Genomic DNA, 20,813 nt, shown 5'->3' with positions numbered 1-20,813 from the left:
GCTGACGTTTGATGCGTCCGTGCAGACACTGCAGCATAAAAATTTACCGCAGATACAAAAAAAAGAACACTATCTAAAAATCACAAAAAAGTGGCGCAGAGCAGGAAAAAAAAAAAGCCAGATAAAAGTCACAATTTGTTAGCATAGCGGACAGGGAGGAGGGGGGATAGGGATTAGGGCTTGGGAACCTTGCACACAGAAAATGTAGTGCAGAGCAGGAGAAAAAAAAGTTAAAAAAGTAGAAATTTACCAAAAAAAAAGTCAAAAATTGTTCGCCGTCCGGAAAAGTGGACAAGGAGGAGGGGGGGGGGGGGGGGGGGTAGGGACAGGGTTTAATGGTTGGGAAGGCGGGGGGGTGGATTAGGGATCTGGAACTGCTGCAAAAAAAACTATAAAATATCACTGCAGCAGATGTTCCAGATGTTCTTCGTCTTTTCACAGGTAGTAGAAAGCTGTGGTGATGCACCACAAGTCCCAGCAAGCAGATACAGCACAGAGGGGCACAGGTCCTCTATGCATGTAGTCCCCAGCTAGAATGGCTGCATGCAGAGGGATTCTTCCTGTTCCCTCTGCTGCTGTAGTGCTGCCATTGCCTGGAGTATTGTTCCAGCCAATCACAGCGCTGGCAGGGGACCCCAAACACTGGAGTCCCCTGCCTGACCTCAACGGAGACTGGTGCTGACTAGCCGGAGCTGCAATGAGCCGGTCTTTGGATTCCTCCAATAGCAGCATTCGAGGCTGCAGGGGGGCGGAAATACCTCCCCCAGCCCTTAGTTAACATGGCTGCAGCCATTGCAACCCGGTTCCAGAGCGATTATGCCCAGGGGCTGGGTGTTCGTTCCGTCATAGTAGTATGGCGCTGGTCGGCAAGTAATTTCGGAATGCACATGGTGCAAGGGTTTCACATACAGGCCACAAAAAAAATTTAAATGGTACGTAAACGTAAAAAAAATAAGTTTGTGTGCAGGAGCCCTAAGGTGGGCCCCCAGAATCAGTTACACTGGTGGGCCCTAGGTACCCAGTCCGACACTGGCTCATGCACACGACCATTGGATGTTTTGTGGTCTGCAAATTGCAGATCCGCAAACCTCAACTACCGATCGTGTGCATTCTGCATTTTGTGGAACAGAAGGGCCAGCCCCTAATGCAGACAATAATAGGACATGTTCTACTTTTTTGCGGAACAGCCATGTGGACGGGCCGCAATAAATTGAACGGGCACGGAAAACAAAAATATATGTTTCTGTGCATGAGCCCTAACATAGAAGCAAGGTTAGAAGAGAGATTATTCACTGCGCCACTTGTGATGTTCAAGCGCCTCTGAAGGCCACTTCACCCGTAAAGCCTTGAATGCTGAGTCCATGCACGAAGAGTCGAAAATGTAAAATCTTAAAACCCGAATCTGCTGTATCAACAAAATCTCTCCATCTTATCTGCCGTGTTCCCAGCACTGACATTATAGGGCAGGCACTGTCATGTCTTCTGCATAACTTAGTATTAACCTGCGCTGTGAACGCCCTTTGATTGCTCTCCAAATGATATATTATTACCTATAGCATCTCCTTCACATTGAATCAGGAAGTCTCCTGGAAGGGTTCAGCTGCCATACTGTTCGTCCAGCGAGATTCCCCTGCAGTCGTCTTCCAGTCTCTGGCCTTGTGACGGCGGCTCTGGTATGGACTATGTCATTTTCTCCATGTCGGGAAGAATTGTCTTTTTACAAGTGCAGTAAGCCGGGTTTGACTAATGCACACTGGCGCAATAATATGCACTGACTAGGTCAGGTGTAAATGATAGTTAAGAGTTTTGTTCGTGACGCCAATTGCAGCGTGCGCAGGGTACAGTCTCAGGGCCCTTTAAGATGTTGTAACTCACGTACCAGGTGAGGAATGCCAGAGTGAGGGTAGTGTCTCTGTGTAATGTCAACGGTGTCTCCTACCTTGGTACGGCTGGACTCCTGGATCCTGGCTCACTTGCAATAAATGAGTGTTGTTAGTAGGAGTAATTGAGGATTTTGGTAGCAGTAAATGAGATCCAGACTTGTAATATAATTCAACTTGTCTTTACTGAAGCCAGCATTAATCCACATGAGGTACAGCATGAGTCTTGGGTCCCAGCAGGTATTTGGCAATGTATGGCAGGGATCAATATCTCTTCTGCATCTATACTATGTGCCTGGAGAATATGGCAGGAATATGTCTTCTGCTCTGTCTATCTTCTGCTTGGTATGGGACTGACTAGCTAAGGAGGAATTTGGCTTCTCATGGTCTCTGGATAGTTACTCACAGTTCTCTCACAGGGAATGGTTCGTCCTGGAGTTCTGGAGATGCTGCTTGCTTCCTACCAGTTGAGGCTGAAGGGCTCAGAATGTGAAGGGTGATCTTTGGTCTCAGCCGAGACTCGATCCTGGGTTGGGATCCCTAGAACTGGGAGCTCCTACCAAGCACAGCCTTCCCCTAGCAGGGGTAGCTGGCACACAAACTGTAACTTCCTTTCCTCTCCATGAGGCAGGATGTGGGAACATTCCACACCTCCTCAAAGAGGGGGGAGCTAAACTGTAATGTATTATTCCAGTTTAGATACGCTAAACTGTTACTAAGACCTGCTGAACACATTGCTGCCACCTGCTGGTCAACATGGAAAATTACAGCAAATATATATATAACAGGCTTAGCAAATGCACATAATGAAGGATGCAATGTTAGATTACACAAGATGACAAAATACATACACTTAACATGCTGTAGCGGGGTACAAGAGTTTGGTAACATAACTCTGGGATGTTACACTAGGTTTTTCAGGTTCTGCTGCCTCGAGGCAGGGTCCACCATGGGAGATGTTTGCATCTGTGGGCTTTTTCATATCTTGCGCACACAGAACATGTACATTTAAGTATTGCACTTGCTAGGATTTCTTGGTGCACTCCCCTCGTCTACACATCACAGGAATATACAGATGCATACCTTCCACCTGTCCGAGGTAGGAAATCGTAACTTGACATTAAATAACAGTTAACACATCACATCCCATTGAAAATGTCAAGTTAACGTTTGCAATATCCATTGAAAGGAGGCATTTAGTTGGCAGGCAACGCTCATGAGACAATGGAGATGGCCTTATACCAGGGACGCCCACCAGCTGTTGCAAAACTACAACTTCGATCATGCCCAGACAGTCTACAGCTATCAGGGCATGCTGGGAGTTGTAGTTTTTCAACAGATGTACACTGCGTGCAGAATTATTAGGCAAATGAGTATTTTGACCACATCATCCTCTTTATGCATGTTGTCTTACTCCAAGCTGTATAGGCTCGAAAGCCTACTACCAATTAAGCATATTAGGTGATGTGCATCTCTGTAATGAGAAGGGGTGTGGTCTAATGACATCAACACCCTATATTAGGTGTGCATAATTATTAGGCAACTTCCTTTCCTTTGGCAAAATGGGTCAAAAGAAGGACTTGACAGGCTCAGAAAAGTCAAAAATAGTGAGATATCTTGCAGAGGGATGCAGCACTCTTAAAATTGCAAAGCTTCTGAAGCGTGATCATCGAACAATCAAGCGTTTCATTCAAAATAGTCAACAGGGTCGCAAGAAGCGTGTGGAAAAACCAAAGCGCAAAATAACTGCCCATGAACTGAAAGTCAAGCGTGCAGCTGCCAAGATGCCACTTGCCACCAGTTTGGCCATATTTCAGAGCTGCAACATCACTGGAGTGCCCAAAAGCACAAGGTGTGCAATACTCAGAGACATGGCCAAGGTAAGAAAGGCTGAAAGACGACCACCACTGAACAAGACACACAAGCTGAAACGTCAAGACTGGGCCAAGAAATATCTCAAGACTGATTTTTCTAAGGTTTTATGGACTGATGAAATGAGAGTGAGTCTTGATGGGCCAGATGGATGGGCCCGTGGCTGGATTGGTAAAGGGCAGAGAGCTCCAGTCCGACTCAGACGCCAGCAAGGTGGAGGTGGAGTACTGGTTTGGGCTGGTATCATCAAAGATGAGCTTGTGGGGCCTTTTCGGGTTGAGGATGGAGTCAAGCTCAACTCCCAGTCCTACTGCCAGTTTCTGGAAGACACCTTCTTCAAGCAGTGGTACAGGAAGAAGTCTGCATCCTTCAAGAAAAACTTGATTTTCATGCAGGACAATGCTCCATCACACGCGTCCAAGTACTCCACAGCGTGGCTGGCAAGAAAGGGTATAAAAGAAGAAAATCTAATGACATGGCCTCCTTGTTCACCTGATCTGAACCCCATTGAGAACCTGTGGTCCATCATCAAATGTGAGATTTACAAGGAGGGAAAACAGTACACCTCTCTGAACAGTGTCTGGGAGGCTGTGGTTGCTGCTGCACGCAATGTTGATGGTGAACAGATCAAAACACTGACAGAATCCATGGATGGCAGGCTTTTGAGTGTCCTTGCAAAGAAAGGTGGCTATATTGGTCACTGATTTGTTTTTGTTTTGTTTTTGAATGTCAGAAATGTATATTTGTGAATGTTGAGATGTTATATTGGTTTCACTGGTAAAAATAAATAATTGAAATTGGTATATATTTGTTTTTTGTTAGGTTGCCTAATAATTATGCACTGTAATAGTCACCTGCACACACAGATATCCCCCTAAAATAGCTAAAACTAAAAACAAACTAAAAACTACTTCCAAAAATATTCAGCTTTGATATTAATGAGTTTTTTGGGTTCATTGAGAACATGGTTGTTGTTCAATAATAAAATTAATCCTCAAAAATGCAACTTGCCTAATAATTCTGCACTCCCTGTATGGCCGCAGGTTGGGAATCCCTGCCTTATACAAATCGTGCATATTTCAGACCATTTTTTAAGTGTAAAGAACAGGTGGATTCTTTAGCGTCCGGTCGGTGGCCTCTTGCTACATTTTCTGCAATGTTCTACTGACATCTAGTGGACATAATGGAGATTGCATTACTGATGTCTATCAGGTTCAATCTCATTTTACCCTGCACCTTAATAATACAGCACAGGCAGGAGGGCGCGCTAATGACAGAGATCAGAGAACCATCTAGTCCCTGTTGTTTAACCCTTTAATAATTGTGTTCATCCCCATTATTTGATCAGACAGACCAGAGCCCATTTAAAGACCTCAGAGCTGCCTATCTAGGATGCAAGGGTTAGGGCATGCGTACACAACAAGCGCCATGTACGTATTAGTATAAAATGCAATGTACTACCACATACTGTATATAAACGGATTAATAAAATTCCCATTACATAAAATGCTAATGAAATTGAATAAAAAATAAAAGCAGAAAATAAATTTAAGAAACAGATTTTCTAAGTGTAATACATTTTAGTATATTATAAGAATGAGTAGTCTATGGATCAAACAACATTGAGCGCTGCAACACTCAAAAAGGGTAAGGACAATTCTCAATTAAAACAAATACACTAAATAATGAGTGTGCGCTGCTCTTAACCCCTTAAGGACACGGCCATATTTTGCAAATCTGACATGTGTAACTTTGTGCATAACTTTAAAACACTTTTCCTTATCCAGGCCATTCTGAGATTGTTTTTTCGTCACATATTGTACTTCATGACACTAGTAAAATGGAGTAAAAAAAATTCATTTTTATTTATAAAAAAATACCAAATTTACCAAAAATTTTGAAAAATTCTATAATACATAGTAATACCTCCAAAAATAGTAATTACTTTACATTCCCCATATGCCTACTTTATGTTTGGATAATTTTGTGTATGCCATTTTATTTTTTGGGGACGTTAGAAGGCTTAAAAGTTTAGAATCAGATCTTGAAATTTTTCATAAAATTTCTAAAACCCAGTTTTTCAGGACCAGTTCAGGTCTGAAGTTACTTTGTGAGGCTTACATAATAGAAACCACCCAAAGATCACCCCATTTTACTAACTACACCCCTCAAGGTATTCAAAACTGATTTCACAAACTTTGTTAACCCTTTAGGTGTTCCACAAGAATTAATGGAAAATAGAGATACAATTTCAAAATTTCACTTTTTTGGCAGATTTTTTTCTGTTACAAAGCAAGGGTTACCATTAACAGCCAAACAAAACTCAATATTTATGGCCCTGATTCTTTAGTTTACAGAAACACCCCATATGTGGTCGTAAACTGCTGTATGGGCACACGGCAGAACGCAGAAGGAAAGGAATGCCATACGTTTTTTGGAAGGCAGATTTTGCTGGACTGGTTTTTTGACACCATGTCCCATTTGAAGCCCCCCTGATGCACCTCCCCTGGGTGGCCCACGAGAAAGTAGCCGCCTCCAGCGATAGTATGACAAGTAGGGTGTCCTCCTTTTCAGCATTGTGCTGTCTGAGTGTGAGCTGCAGCAACTGACCGAGGCTTCTCTCACCCCCAGTCAGTCACTAGAGCCGCAAATATGGCTCCTTGTGGCTGACTGAGGGGGAGAGAAGCACCCCGGCTGCCCACGCTCACCTTCCATTCACAAAGTTCTTCCCTCTCCTCCCCCGTGTTTTTCCGGCCGGCATTGGGGGAGTGGCTTCAAGTGGTTTGCAGGCGTGGTTTGGGGCATTGTGGGCGTGGTTTGTTTTGTTGTAGACGTGGTTTGGGGAGTGGCCGGTGAGGTCCGGCTTTCTAGGGTGAAGCCAGTGGCCAATATAAATCACTGAAGAAAATGCACCAAAAGGATCTGCCACTGACTATACTGGCTGGTCATACAAGCAGATATTAAAAGCTGAGACTTTCGCCAATATATTCCTGTCAGGAAAATATCGGAGCCCCTCATGCACCACGTCACGGTCACTCAGCATGGCAAAGGGTTCCTACCATTACGCTAACTGTGGTGTAAACACGGTCTGAAGGTGATGTAATCCAGCTCACAGCCAAACTTCCACACAAACGCCTAGCAGGACAGCCAGTGCAATGTGAACAAAGCCAGGCTGTGAGCCACACCCATATCAGACCCTGTGATGGAGGTTTCCAGGTGCAAAGGAATGTTCAATCGCCAGATAAAGGCACATTCAATACATATAAAACAAAATCACAGAACTACAGTGGCCAATATGGGGGGGAAAACTGCTCAGACCCCAAACACTGTAGCTTGTTTCTCATTGGGCGAGCAGTCCCACCGCACGTGAACCACAGAAATATCGTGGCAGATATGGGGGAGCTGCTCAAACCCCAAACACTGTAGCGTGTTTCTCATTGGGGGAGCAGTCTCACCGCATGTGGACCGCAGCAAGCGACCAGTGGCCACCCTAATGACAATATGAACGAGCAAGTGGCTTGTTTTTTTTTAATTACCCACAAGTCCCAAAAGATGCTGAAAGTGACCCCCGTTCAGGTCTCTGCATCTTTGGGCAGGTCGGATTGTGTTGGCTAATACAGCTTGTGATGCTGTGGATGGTGTTTGTGATGCTCTTCTTGAGTTCCTCCAGGGGATGTGGACTGTTAGCGGACACTTTCTGTTTTAAATTTCCCCACAGATAAAAATTGCTCAGATTAAAGTCGGAGGAACGTGACGGCCATAATCCCTTGCTCACAGTTCGCTCCTCTGTAGACAGTTCATGAACCCCTCCAATGAGATCTGTGAGGTGCGGCATGTTCCCCCATCTTGTTGGAAAAAGGAGGACATGTTTTTTCCTTCTACAGCATCACTGTTGAAGAGCTGCAAGCAGTATCAGCCCACATCAGGGATGCCCAACCTGCGGCCCTCCAGCTGTTGCAAAACTACAACTCTCAGCAAGCCTGGACAGCAGGCCATGGTGGGAGTTGCAGTTTCACAACAACTGGAGGGCTTCAGGTTGAGCATCCCTGGCCCACATAATCTGACGTGCCCAAAGATGCATAGACGTGAATGGGGACCACTTTCAGCGTCTTTTGTGACTTGTGGGTAATAAAAAAAAAACAATCCACATGCTGGTTCATCTTGTCATACTATCGCTGGAGGCAGGCTACTTTCTCGTGGGCCACCCTGTAGAATGACCTTTTATTGTAATCCCACCCTTTGATTTGGAATGAGATGACTGCTGAACCTGCCTCCTGTGTGCACAGTACAATCTAGAAAGGATATAGAACGTGAGGGTTCATCGGCTGCAATATTTTAGGACTATAGTCCTATGGAAAAACACAGATAACACTTGGTGATATCATCATTAGTTATGCCAAAAAACAAGATCAGCTCTGCCACGTCCACATTTTATCTTAAATTCTAAATGAGTAAAATGCAAAATGTATTACTGACTATAGTACGGTATTCACATCATCATACACTAATCAAAACTCCTTGTATCCTAGAAAATCTACAAAGAAGATGGATCCCTGTTTGAAACTGTACTATCCTAGTCATGAGGTCAACGCCAAGAGGTTTCTACACGAATATTTTTCTCAAAATGTTCCCTACTCAATTTTTAAGGAGTCGACAATAGACATGATGAAATGTTTCTATAAAGCATTTAGCTCAGGTATGTGACATAAACTGTACAGATGTGTCCTTCCAAGACGGGTGACAAAACATGACCATTTAAAAAAAACTAAAAAACCATGATTTTGAGATAATACGGAATGCCACAGAGGCATGCACAGATCTCATAGAGCCCATAACAAAATTTAGCATAGGCCCCTCTTCCCCACCTATTTTGTCAGTACATGTGTGTCAAAGACTGCCAGGCAGTGAGGGAAGCAAAGTGTGATCCCCACATTTCTGACAAATTTACCATGAAAATGGCTCATACTAGATAACTGCTTCCCTTCACAAAGGCTATTATAAAACTGTCTGCCTTCAGCCACCACTAGGGGGAGCTCAGTGCATAGAAATGTATACAATTACAATGGAAGCTATAAATAATTTCTTTACACTGTGCTCCCCCTAGTGGTGGCTGCTGGACAATACAGTGAATCTATGTTGGGAACAGGAGAAGCAGATCACTGCCGGGCCTCCCTTCCAACGGGTCCGCCTCTATGGTAGATGCGCCACTGCTTTGTCTTGAGATCTGTAATCTCTATGTGACTGTGTAGCCACCCAGTGGTTATGTTGTGGATTGCAGCCTGTCAAGGCTTTTGCTAGCACGTCGCAATATTGAATTGTAATTTGTTTGGCTGATGTGGGTCAACTGTGGTACCCAGTCAAAAAAAGAGGTATTGGTAAATGTGATGGCCATTATGAAGAACTCTACGAAAAGTAGAGTTCTTCATGCTTCACTGGTGATCAGCCAACCCAAAATTATTCATTATGCTGAGACATATGTCCAAAAATAGCTGATAATTTGTAGAATATAAAGCTTTTCTTTTCTCTGTTTGCAGGTTTGCTTAGTGGGAAAACCCTGACTGACGTCAGTCTCGGCCCCATTATTGTTCATCTCGTTTCGGTTTGTGAGTTCGTTGAAGAAATTTCAATTCTAGAAGTCAATGACGCCTCCATCAGAGAGCTGGAACTGTGGAAGGATAAAGATCCAGACTCTTTTGATTGGACTCATACCTTGAAACTCTTTATGGAGCTGAAAGGGACAAGCAGGTTCAGTATAAAATAGGGGTTCGGATTTATCGTGGCGTAAAAAAAGTAGCAAATTATGGCACACGGCATATTTGTGCTATAATTTTACAACTTTTTGAACTTCTAAAGTGGGCAGAAAGGGGACTTGGCTTGGTGGAAGAGGCAAGGTTTCCCACGGCCCACCGGATTTTCAATAAAGTACACCAGAAACTGGTGTTAATGATGGCTGAAGCCTACACCAACCCATATCCACCGTCAATGTGAGTTTCCCGTGCACAGAGAACCAGAGCTGTGTCAATTTATTAAAAGGCATCTGCCACCCCCATCTTGATAGAAGATCTGGCGTGAAATCTCACGTGGCCCCTGATGACGTCATCACGTCGGGCGGCTTGGTGACGTCATACGTCACCACAAACGGGATTTTGTGCAAGATCTTCAATCAATATGTCGGCGGCCGGCCCATCGTGAGCAAATTGATGAGCTAAGTATGATATATTTTTTTTTTTTTACATTTCAGGGAAAATCCATTCGCTACCACGAAGCAGGAGAAAATTGGGCTTTGCGTTGAATAAAATTTTCACTGAAATTCGGATTGAAGCCCACTTCCTGAAATTCGATTCGCTCAACACTACTCCTGACCCCTGAAGAGAGGGGCCAGCCTCCTCCAACTGAGCAGGGCACCATAACTAAGCTTTGCTACCATTTTCATCTCTTGGAATCACAGCAATAATTTTAGCAATAATTCAACCTGTTAACCCTTCTAGCAGTGATCCACTGGGTCACTGCATCTCCATGTATTATACTAGGCATTATTAACCTTCGTCACTTCAGCTGCTGTGAAACTACAACTCACAGCATGCTCACTTGTTTTTTTTCCAAGATCACAACAATTACATGCTAAGCCCAGTTGCCTATACAGATGAGCTGATTAGTGTTGAGCGAATCAAAGTCCACCTAGTGGAATTTAATCCGAATTTCAGGAAAAATATGATTCGCCGCAAAGCCGAATTTTCTTGTGCTTGGTGGTCAGGGCCGGTTCTAGGTGAAATGGGGCCCTGGGGCGAAAAACAATAAGGGTTTCCGCCCCTCATGACACTTGATGACTTTTACAGAAGAAACTGTATATTGTGGGGCACAGTGTATGCTATATGTATATAACAAACATATTTCACATGAAAACTTACAATTACTTGGCTTGACCCTTGGGGATCTCGGACACCACTTCACCACTTGGCTGGGGGGGCTCGGCGGAGCTGATGTTGTGTTTTATCCTAATGAGAAAGATTTCATAATAAGGATTTGGAGAAGGGGCAGAGGAATAGCAGAGCAGGGAGAGGCTGGTGCTGCTACTAGGGGGTCATACCATGGGGGAGTAATAAAGCCCACCATAATGGCCCCCCCCCCAGTAGAAATAATTCTCCTTATAATGTGACAGTGCAAAAAATACCCCCTTGTAATGCCCCCAGTTGAGCTAATGTCCCCATAGTGCCCCCATAATGTGCCAGTATAAAATACCCCTTTATAGTGTCCCCAGTAAATTCCCCCATAGTGCTCCTCTCCCCCCTCCCTCCTAGTGCCCCCCATAATGTACCAGTATAAAATGCCCCATATATAGTGCCCCAGTAGATGCCCTCAGTGTCCCCCATAATTTGTAAGTATAAAATACCCCTTCTCAGTGCCCCCGTAGATGACCCCATAGTACTCCTCTCCCCCACAGTACCCACCATAATGTGTCACAGTATAAAATGCCCCTATACAGAGCCCCCATATAAAATAACCATTCTTTGTGGCCTCAGTAGATGCCCCTATAGTGCCCACCAATAGAGTTGAGCGACCCCGAACGTAAAAGTTCGGGTTCGGTGTTCGGCGCTTTCTTGGCGCTTTTTGAAAGGCTGCAAAACAGCCAAACAACAAGCGTCATACTACTTGCCCCAAGAGGACACCACAGCCATGCCTACTATTGGCATGGCTGTGATTGGCCAAATGCAGCATGTGACCCAGCCTCTATTTAAGCTGGAGTCACGTAGCGCCGCCCGTCACTCTGCTCAGATTAGTGTAGGGATAGGCTGCAGCTGCTGTCAGGGAGAGATCAGGGAGGAATCTTATGAAGAACAGCTTCTTTACTCAGCGATCTACAGCAAATGTGTTTTGTGGGTGCAGTGCACAATTGTTTTAAACCAGCCCTGAGCAAGACTACTGCTGAAAACGAACTTTTTTTTCCTTCAGTTAGTCAATATATAATCGGCAGCCATTTTATACAACGATAGTGCACCAGCACAGGATATCTGCATGTCTGCAAGTCCAGAAATACTGCTTTGAGACACTGGGGTTAAAAAACCCTCTGTTTCATATACTGCACATCTAGGATTATCTCTGCATAAGTGACTGTTCAATTTAGGCCAGAAATACGGCTTTCTCATACTGGGGCATACCGGGGTGAAAAAAAAACCTCTGTTTCATATAGTGCACATCTGTGATTATAGGTGCATAAGTGAGTGTCACATTTAGGCCAGAAATACGGCTTTGGCATACTGGATGAAAAAAAAACCCTCTGTTTCATATAGTGCACATTCAGGATTATCGCTGCATGTGCAAGTGACTGTTCAATTTAGGCCAGAAATACGGCTTTCGTATACCGGGGTGGAAAAAACACTGTGTTTTATATACTGCACATCTGTAATTATAGGTGCATAAGTGAGTGTCACATTTAGGCCAGAGATACGGCTTTTGCTTACTGGCATTAAAAAAAAAACTCTGATATAGTGCACATCTGGGACTAGAGGTGCATAAGTCACTGTGAAATTTAGGCCACAAATATCGCTGTTATATAGAGTTAAAAAAAAAAAATTGTGCAATACCCTACATCAGGGTTTTTATTGGTGGATCATTATTTTTAAAAGACTCAACCACTTTTTACTTTGCTTGGTGAACACTAACTATGAGGCAAATATCTAATAAGGGACGCGGTCATGGTGTTGGTGGAGCCTCTGGTGCAGGGAGAGGACATGGCCGTTCTGCCACAGCTACACGTCCTACTAAACCTACTACCTCAGGTCCCAGTAGCCGCCAGAATCTACAGTGATATTTGGTCGGGCCTAATGCCGTTCTAAGGATGGTAAGGCCTGAGCAAGTACAGGCGCTAGTCGATTGGGTGGCCGACAGTGGATCCAGCAGGTTCACAATATCTCCCACCCAGTCTTCTGCAGAAAGTGCACAGGTGGCGCCTGAAACCCATGCCCATCAGTCTGTCACATCACCCCCGTGCATATCGGGGAACCTGTCTGAGCCTCAAGTCATGCAGCAGTCTCTTATGCTGTTTGAAGACTCTGCTGGCAGGGTTTCCCAAGGGCATCCACCTAGCCCTTCTCCAGGGGTGGAAGACATAGAATGCACTGACGCACAACCACTTATGTTTCCTGATGAGGACATGGGAATACCACCTCAGCACGTCTCTGATGATGACGAAACACAGGTGCCAACTGCTGCGTCTTTCTGCAGTGTGCAGACCGAAAAGGAGGTCAGGGAGGAAGACTGGGTGGAAGACGATGCAGGGGACGATGAGGTCCTAGACCCCACATGGAATGAAGGTTGTGCCACTGACTTTCAGAGTTCGGAGGAAGAGGCAGTGGTGAGACCGAGCCAACAGCGTAGCAAAAGCGGGAGCAGGGTGCAAAAGCAGAGCAGCCGTCGCCAAAACCGTTCGCCTGCTACTGGCCACCGCCACAAGGGACCGAGCACACCAAAGGCAGCTTCAAGGAGTTCCCTGGCATGGCACTTCTTCACACAATGTGCTGACGACAAGACCCGAGTGGTTTGCACGCTGTGCCATCAGAGCCTGAAGCGAGGCATTAACGTTCTGAACCTTAGCACAACCTGCATGACCAGGCATCTACATGCGAGACATGGGCTGCAGTGGAGTAAGCACCTTCAAAACCAAGAAAGGCCCCTCCTGCTCCCTCTTCTGCTGCTGCTTCCTCTGAAGGAACGTTGGCACCTGCCGCCCAGCAAACAGAGGATGTGCCACCAACACCACCACCTCCGTCACCAAGCATCTCCACCATGTCACACGGAAGCGTTCAGCTCTCCATCTCACAAACCTTGGAGAGAAAGCGTAAATTCCCACCTAGCCACCCTCGATCCCTGGCCCTGAATGCCAGCATTTCTAAACTACTCGCCTTTGAAATACTATCATTCAGGCTGGTGGAGACGGACAGCTTCAAACAGCTCATGTTGCTTGCTGTCCCACAGTACGTCATTCCCAGCCGCCACTACTACTTCAGGAGAGCCGTGCCGTCCCTGCACAACCAAGTATCGGATAAAATCAAGTATGCACTACGCAATGCAATCTGTGGAAAGGTCCACCTAACCACAGATACGTGGACCAGTAAGCACGGCCAGGGACGCTATTTCTGCCTAACTGCACACTGGGTAAATGTAGTGGCAGCTGGGCCCCAGGCGGAGAGCTGTTTGGCGCACATCCTTCCACCGCCAAGGATCGCAGGGCATCATTCTTTGCCTCCTGTTGCCTCCTCTTCCTACTCAGCTTCCTCCTCCTCTTCTACCACCTCCTCATCCGGTCAGCGACAGACCTTCACCACCAACTTCAGCACAGCCAGGGGTAAACGTCAGCAGGCCGTTCTGAAACTGATGTGTTTGGGGGACAGGCCCCACACCGCGCAGGAGTTGTGGCGGGGTATAGAACAACAGACCGACGAGTGGTTGCTGCCAGTGAGCCTCAAGCCCGGCCTGGTGGTGTGCGATAATGGGAGAAATCTCATTGCAGCTCTGGGACTAGCCGGTTTGACGCACATCCCTTGCCTGGTGCATGTGCTGAATTTGGTGGTGCAGAAATTCATTCACAACTACCCCGACATGTCAGAGCTGCTGCATAAAGTGCGGGCCGTCTGTGCGCGCTTCCGGCGTTCTCATCCTGCCGCCGCTCGGCTGTCTGCTCTACAGCGTAACTTCGGCCTTCCCGCTCACCGCCTCATATGCAACGTGCCCACCAGGTGGAACTCCACCTTGCACATGCTGGAGAGACTGTGCGAGCAGCAGCAGGCCATAGTGAAGTTTCAGCTGCAGCACGCACGCGTGAGTTGCACTGCGGAACAGCACCACTTCACCACCAATGACTGGGCCTCCATGCGAGACCTGTGTGCCCTGTTGCGCTGTTTCGAGTACTCCACCAACATGGCCAGTGGCGATGAGTCTGACGCCGTTATCAGCATTACAATACCACTTCTATCTCTCCTTGAGAAAACACTTAGGGCGATGATGGAAGAGGATGTGGCCCAAGACGAGGAGGAGGAAGAGGGGTCATCTCTAACACTTTCAGGCCAGTCTTTTAGAAGTGGCTCAGATGGAGGTTTTTTGCAACAGCAGAGGCCACGTACAAATTTGGCCAGCCAGGGCCCAGTACTGGAGGACGAGGATGAGGATGAAGCATGTTAACAGCGGGGTGGCACCCAACGCAGCTCGGACCCATCACTGGTGCGTGGCTGGGGGGATAGGGAGGATGCAGACGATACGCCTCCCACAGAGGACAGCTTGTCCTTACCTCTGGGCAGCCTGGCACACATGAGCGACTACATGCTGCAGTGCCTGCGCAACGACAGCAGAGTTGCCCACATTTTAAGATGTGCTGACTACTGGGTGGCCACCCTGCTGGATCCCCGTTACAAAGACAATGTGACGTCCTTAATTCCCTCACTGGAGCGTGATCGGAAGATGCGCGACTACAGGCGCACGCTGGTAGACGCGCTCCTGAGAGAATTCCCAACTGACGCCGGGGGACAAGTGGAAGCACAAGGCGAAGGCAGAGGAGGAGGAACAGGTCGCCAACGCAGCTGTGTCAGCGCCAGCACCTCAGAAGGCAGGGTTAGCATGGCCAACATGTGGAAAAGCTTTGTCACCTCGCCGCAACAACCGGCCCCAACTGCTGATATGGAGCGTGTTAGCAGGAGGCAGCATTTGAACAACATGGTGGAACAGTACCTGTGCACACGCCTACATGTACTGACTGATGGTTCTGCCCCATTCAACTTCTGGGTCTCCAAATTGTCCACATGGCCAGAGCTTGCCCTGTATGCCTTGGAGGTGCTGGCCTGCCCTGCAGCCAGTGTACTCTCTGCACGTGTATTTAGCACGGCAGGAGGCATCATTACAGACAGCCGCCTGTCCACAGCCAACGTGGACAAGCTCACGTTCATTAAAATTAACCAGGCCTGGATCCAACAAGACGTGTCTGTACCTTGTGCAGAATAGACAGTTCTAAGGCTCCTTTCACACGGGTGAGTATTCCGCGCGGATGTGATGCGTGAGTTGAACGCATTGCACCCGCACTAAATCCCGACCCATTCATTTCTATGGGGCTGTTCACATGAGCGGTGATTTTCACGCATCACTTGTGCGTTGCGTAAAAATCGCAGCATGCTCCTCTTTGTGCGTTTTTCATGTAACGCAGGCCCTATAGAAATTAATGGGGTTGCGTGAAAAACGCAAGCATCCGCAAGCAAGTGCGGATGCGGTGCGATTTTCACGCACGGTTGCTAGGAGACGATCGGGATGGAGACCAGATCATTATTATTTTCCCTTATAACATGGTTATAAGGGAAAATAATAGCATTCTGAATACAGAATGCATAGTAAAATAGCGCTGGAGGGGTAAAAAAAAAAAGAAAAAATAATTTAACTCACCTTAGTCCACTTGATCGCGCAGCCCGGCTTCTCGTCTGTCTCCTTCTTTGCTGATTGCAGGAACAGGACCTGTGGTGACGTCACTCCGGTCATCACATGACCCATCACATGATCTTTTACCATGGTGATGGATCATGTGATGGGCTATGTGATGACCGAAGTGACGTCACCACAGGTCCTGTTCCTGCAATCAGCAAAGAAGGAGACAGACGAGAAGCCGGGCTGCGCGATTAAGTGGACTAAGGTGAGTTAAATTATTTTTTCTTTTTTTTTACCCCTCCAGCGCTATTTTACCATGCATTCTGTATTCAGAATGCTATTATTTTCCCTTATAACCATGTTATAAGGGAAAATAATACAATCTACAGAACACCGATCCCAAGCCCGAACTTCTGTGAAGAAGTTCGGATTTAGGTACCAAACATGTGCGATTTTTCTCACGCGAGTGCAAAACGCATTACAATGTTTTGCACTCACGTGGAAAAATCGCGCGTGTTCCCGCAACGCACCCCCACATTTTCCCGCAACGCCCGTGTGAAAGAGGCCTAACAGCCTCAACCATCCATCCTTGTACTCAAGTGCACTTATTCCTTCTTTTTTTTTAATATGTCCCAATATTTTGGGGGATACCCCTATGTAAAAATGCAAAATAACACACATCTGTGTTGGCTACCTATTCCTCCTTCGCTTCCACCTAGACCGCCACGTGAGCCTACACCGCCACATCCACCCATTCACCGCCTCCTCAACCTCTTCCTCCTACATCATTCCTAATTTTTATTATTTTTAAGGTCTTTTATGTTTTTTTAATTCATTTCCCTATCCACATTTGTTTTGCAGAGCACTTGCCATGCTCTTAAGCACATTTTGCTGCCTTTCGCAGCCCTCTAGCTCTTTCCAGGGCTATTTTAGAGCCATTTTAGTCGCCAAAAGTTTGGGTCCCCATTGACTTCAATGGGGTTCGGGTTTGGGTTCAAGTTCGGGTCCCGAACCCGAACTTTTTTTTCAAGTTCGGCCGAACCCGAACATCCAGGTGTCCGCTCAACTCTACCCACCAAAAATGTGCCAGTAATAAGTGCCCCCATAGATGTCCCCCAATAATGTGCCAGTAAAATGTGCCCTCATAGATGCCCCCCAATCATGTGCCAGTAATAAGAGCCCCCCACCATCATGTATCAGTAACAAGAGCCCCCCATATCATGTGCCAGTAGCCAGAGGACCCCCCCTATCATGTGCCAGTAGCCAGAGCCCCCCCATCATGTGCCAGTAGCCAGAGCCCCCCATCATGTGCCAGTAGCCAGAGCCCCCTATCATGTGCCAGTAGCCAGAGCCCCCCCATCATGTGCCAGTAGCATTAGGCCCCCCTATCATGTGCCAGTAGCCTGAGCCCCCCATCAACATGTGCCAGTAGCCAGAGCCCCCCATCAATATGTGCCAGTAGCCAGAGCCCCCCTATAATGTGCCAGTAGCCATAGACCCCCCTATCATGTGCCAGTAGCCATAGGGCCCCCCTATCATGTGCCAGTAGCCATAGGGCCCCCTATCATGTGCCAGTAGCCATAGGCCCCCCCCATCATGTCCCAGGAACCATAGGCCCCCCATCAACATGTGCCAGTAGCCAGAGCCCCCCCATCATGTGCCAGTAGCCACCAGTGTTGTACACAAAAAAAAAAAAAAGACTTATACTTACCTCCATGTCAGCGATGCGATGCAGGCCTCTTCCGGCCTGTGTCCTGCGCTGTACGGCTCAGGCGGTGCGATTACGTCATTGCGCCGCCCTCTGATAGGCTGCCGGCCTAGTGCCAGCAGCCTATCAGAGGAAGGGGAAGGGACACACCTCTCCCTCCCCTGCTGCACAGCCATCTGTATCGCTGTCCTGAGGACGGCGAAACAGATGACTATGGAGATGAGCGCTTCTACAATGGAAACGCTCATCTCCGTGTGACTGTCCTGCCTATAGTTAGTTGCGGGCCGGCGCGGGGGGGCCCCTAAGGACTCGGGGGCAATTGCCCCCTTGCTTATATGGAAGCGACGGTCCTGTTCTTGGTAGTGAATTGAATGGCGGTAAAAAATAAAAATCATACTTACCTCATCCATTTGCTCGCGACGGGCCAGCTGCCGCCATCTTGATTGAATGATGGCTGTGCGAGATTTTGCTCTAGACCTTCAATCAAGAGGGCAGCAGCTGGCCCGTCATGAGCAAATGGATGAGGTAAGTATGATTTTATTTATTTTTAATACAGTGTCGCAATGCCACGAACAGTGATGACCGCGGCATCTGAAGGGTACAATGACGAAGGGGGAGCGCAATCGCGGCTCCCTGTCATTGCACCCTTATAAAGAAATGTGCTTCGTGACGAAGTAATTCGTCAGAAAGCAAATTTTTTTTGTAAACTTCGGCAAAGCAGCCGAATCAAATTTTTGAATACTTTGCTCATCTCTAAAGCTGATGTACCTGGACGGACAAGGAATAGGTCACCGCTTCTCACTGGATGACCTTGGTTCTTTTGCTCTGCTGATCAATGGGGTCATGCATTAATATACTGTCTTATGCGAAAATAAGTGGCCATCGATACATCGATCTGGTTCTTCAAAGTTATCCCCTGGAACTGAATGGATGAATGGAGAGAAAGTGTGTGTGTCCAATCTTCCACTCTATTCATTTTGTGTTCTTGTGATCGGTGGGGATCTCAGAGGTAGGACACCCCCCCACGATCTAATAGTCATCCTGATCCTGTGGATAGGGGATAACTTTTAACAACTGGAATATCCCTTTAATTTTATTTATACTGTGTATTATAAAGCAATAGTAAACTATAACCAATAAGCCACACAGAGTCTTACATCGTAAATGCTTCTCTTTATCAGGGATGGGTGGCAGGATGCTGAGGAGATGCTGAGAAGAAAAGTGAAGTTCATCGAGAAGTGTGACTTCAGCAAAAGTAACCCAGCGAAGCCATTTGCCCTGCCGAGAGCCGACTGTGTTACGTGTATCTGGGGGCTGGAAACGATGAGTAGGGATCACGATGAGTGGAAAACCACTTTGAGAAAAATCTCTGATCTAGTGAAACTTGGCGGCCATGTCTTGATCTATGCAGGTATCAACGCTTCCTTTTTTAAAATTGGAGAAGACTTTTACCATCTCTTCAACATTGATGACTCCTTCTTGAAAAAGACTTTAACCGATGGAGGTTTTGCCATTGTGCATTATGAGAATTTAGAGAGAGAAGCTTGTACTGATTCTTTAGATCACATTCAAAAAGCCTTTGTTGTCGCCTGCAAAGTGATGGAAACTTAGAGTGGACCTTTTTGAGGCGAAAAAAATCTTTTTGAGGCGAAAAAAATCTTTTTGAGGCATCTGTAGCAAAATATTTTTAAAAAGATGTCTACATACACAGTATGTTGGTTTGTGGAATTTTTGAGGTGTGTTTTTTTTTTCTGCCATTTTCCAGAGGCTTTTCTATAAGATTTGAAAATGTATTGAAAAAGAGTTTGTCATCAGATGAGTAGCAATAAAAAAACATCTCACCTGAGACAGCTGAACATAATGGTCTTGGTCCCATCTTCCTAGGTGCCAGCATTCTTGAGAAAATTAATGTTTTGTAATATGCAAAAGAGCCCCTAGGAGCAGCGAGAGCTGTGTCGTTGCACCTTGTCCTTCATGGCGAGCAACCAACACTGAAGTCTCGTGGGAGCTTATTCGGAGCGCATCCACCCCTCTACAGCGCGTGCGCTTCACAAGCTCACTGCGATGGATCTGCAGCAGATTTGCCCTAAAGGAACACGAAGACCAAAACGATAGGGCATCTTACACACAAACGTTTTTTTTTTGCGCATCATATACGGAACCATTCATTTCAATGGGTCCGCAAAAAAAATGGAAGGTACTCTGTGTGCATTACGTTTCTGTATGTCCGTATTTCCGTTCCGCAACGAAATAGAACATGTCCTATTATTGTTTGCATTACGGACAAGGATAGTACTGTTCTATTAGGGGCCGGCTGTTCCATTCCGCAAAATACGGAATGCACGCGGATGTCATCCGTATTTTTTGCGGATCCGTCTTTGGCGGACCGCAAAATACATACGGTCGTGTGCAAGATGCCTAAAACAAAGGAGGAAAAATGCAAACTAGATCAGCTGCTTATTGCTTTATAATGAGGCAAGTATGGCCCCATGGAGCAGCCATGCTGCGGTTGGCATGCGGCCGGCTAACACATGGCTGTACGAGGCGCAGTAGTAGTGATGAGCGGCATAGGCAATATTCATTTTCGCGAATTTTTCACATAATATTCGCAATAAATTTGCGAATTCAAGAATTCGTGATCATTATTTGCGTGATTGCACAAATCGGCACTAATGATGTGCATATTTTTTGCGCTATACATGCAACGTCTCATTTTGTCAGGTCTGACTACATATTACTGATTGGTGCACTAAGTATTGTTGTGACATCACAGCACTATGTCTGTAGCATGTATGTATGGAGAGCAGAGAAACAATAATTCCTATCACACTATCTAACATCTTGCACTGGAACCTATCAGCTACACTATATCACTATCTAACCTACACTGACTATCTCCCACTAACTATCTGTATTATATATACACTGCTCAAAAAAATAAAGGGAACACAAAA

At 46.3% G+C, this 20,813-nt stretch overlaps 1 protein-coding gene across 1 annotated transcript; it reads left to right on the top strand.

Annotated features, from left to right (window-relative positions):
• Positions 1-1,480: 1,480 nt before the first annotated feature.
• LOC120990457 (indolethylamine N-methyltransferase-like) lies at positions 1,481-19,990 on the top strand. The gene is made up of 4 exons (XM_040419287.1): positions 1,481-1,673; positions 8,282-8,448; positions 9,287-9,497; positions 19,041-19,990. Exons 2-4 carry the CDS (start codon positions 8,298-8,300, stop codon positions 19,468-19,470), a joined length of 792 nt encoding a protein of 263 aa, XP_040275221.1. The 5' UTR covers positions 1,481-1,673; positions 8,282-8,297; the 3' UTR covers positions 19,471-19,990.
• Positions 19,991-20,813: the final 823 nt, after the last annotated feature.

This window comes from Bufo bufo, chromosome 2, assembly GCF_905171765.1.
Source record: "Bufo bufo chromosome 2, aBufBuf1.1, whole genome shotgun sequence".
NCBI lineage: Eukaryota > Metazoa > Chordata > Amphibia > Anura > Bufonidae > Bufo > Bufo bufo.
Note: the sequence above shows the minus strand (reverse complement) of the source record. Positions and strands in the feature narration are given on the sequence as shown.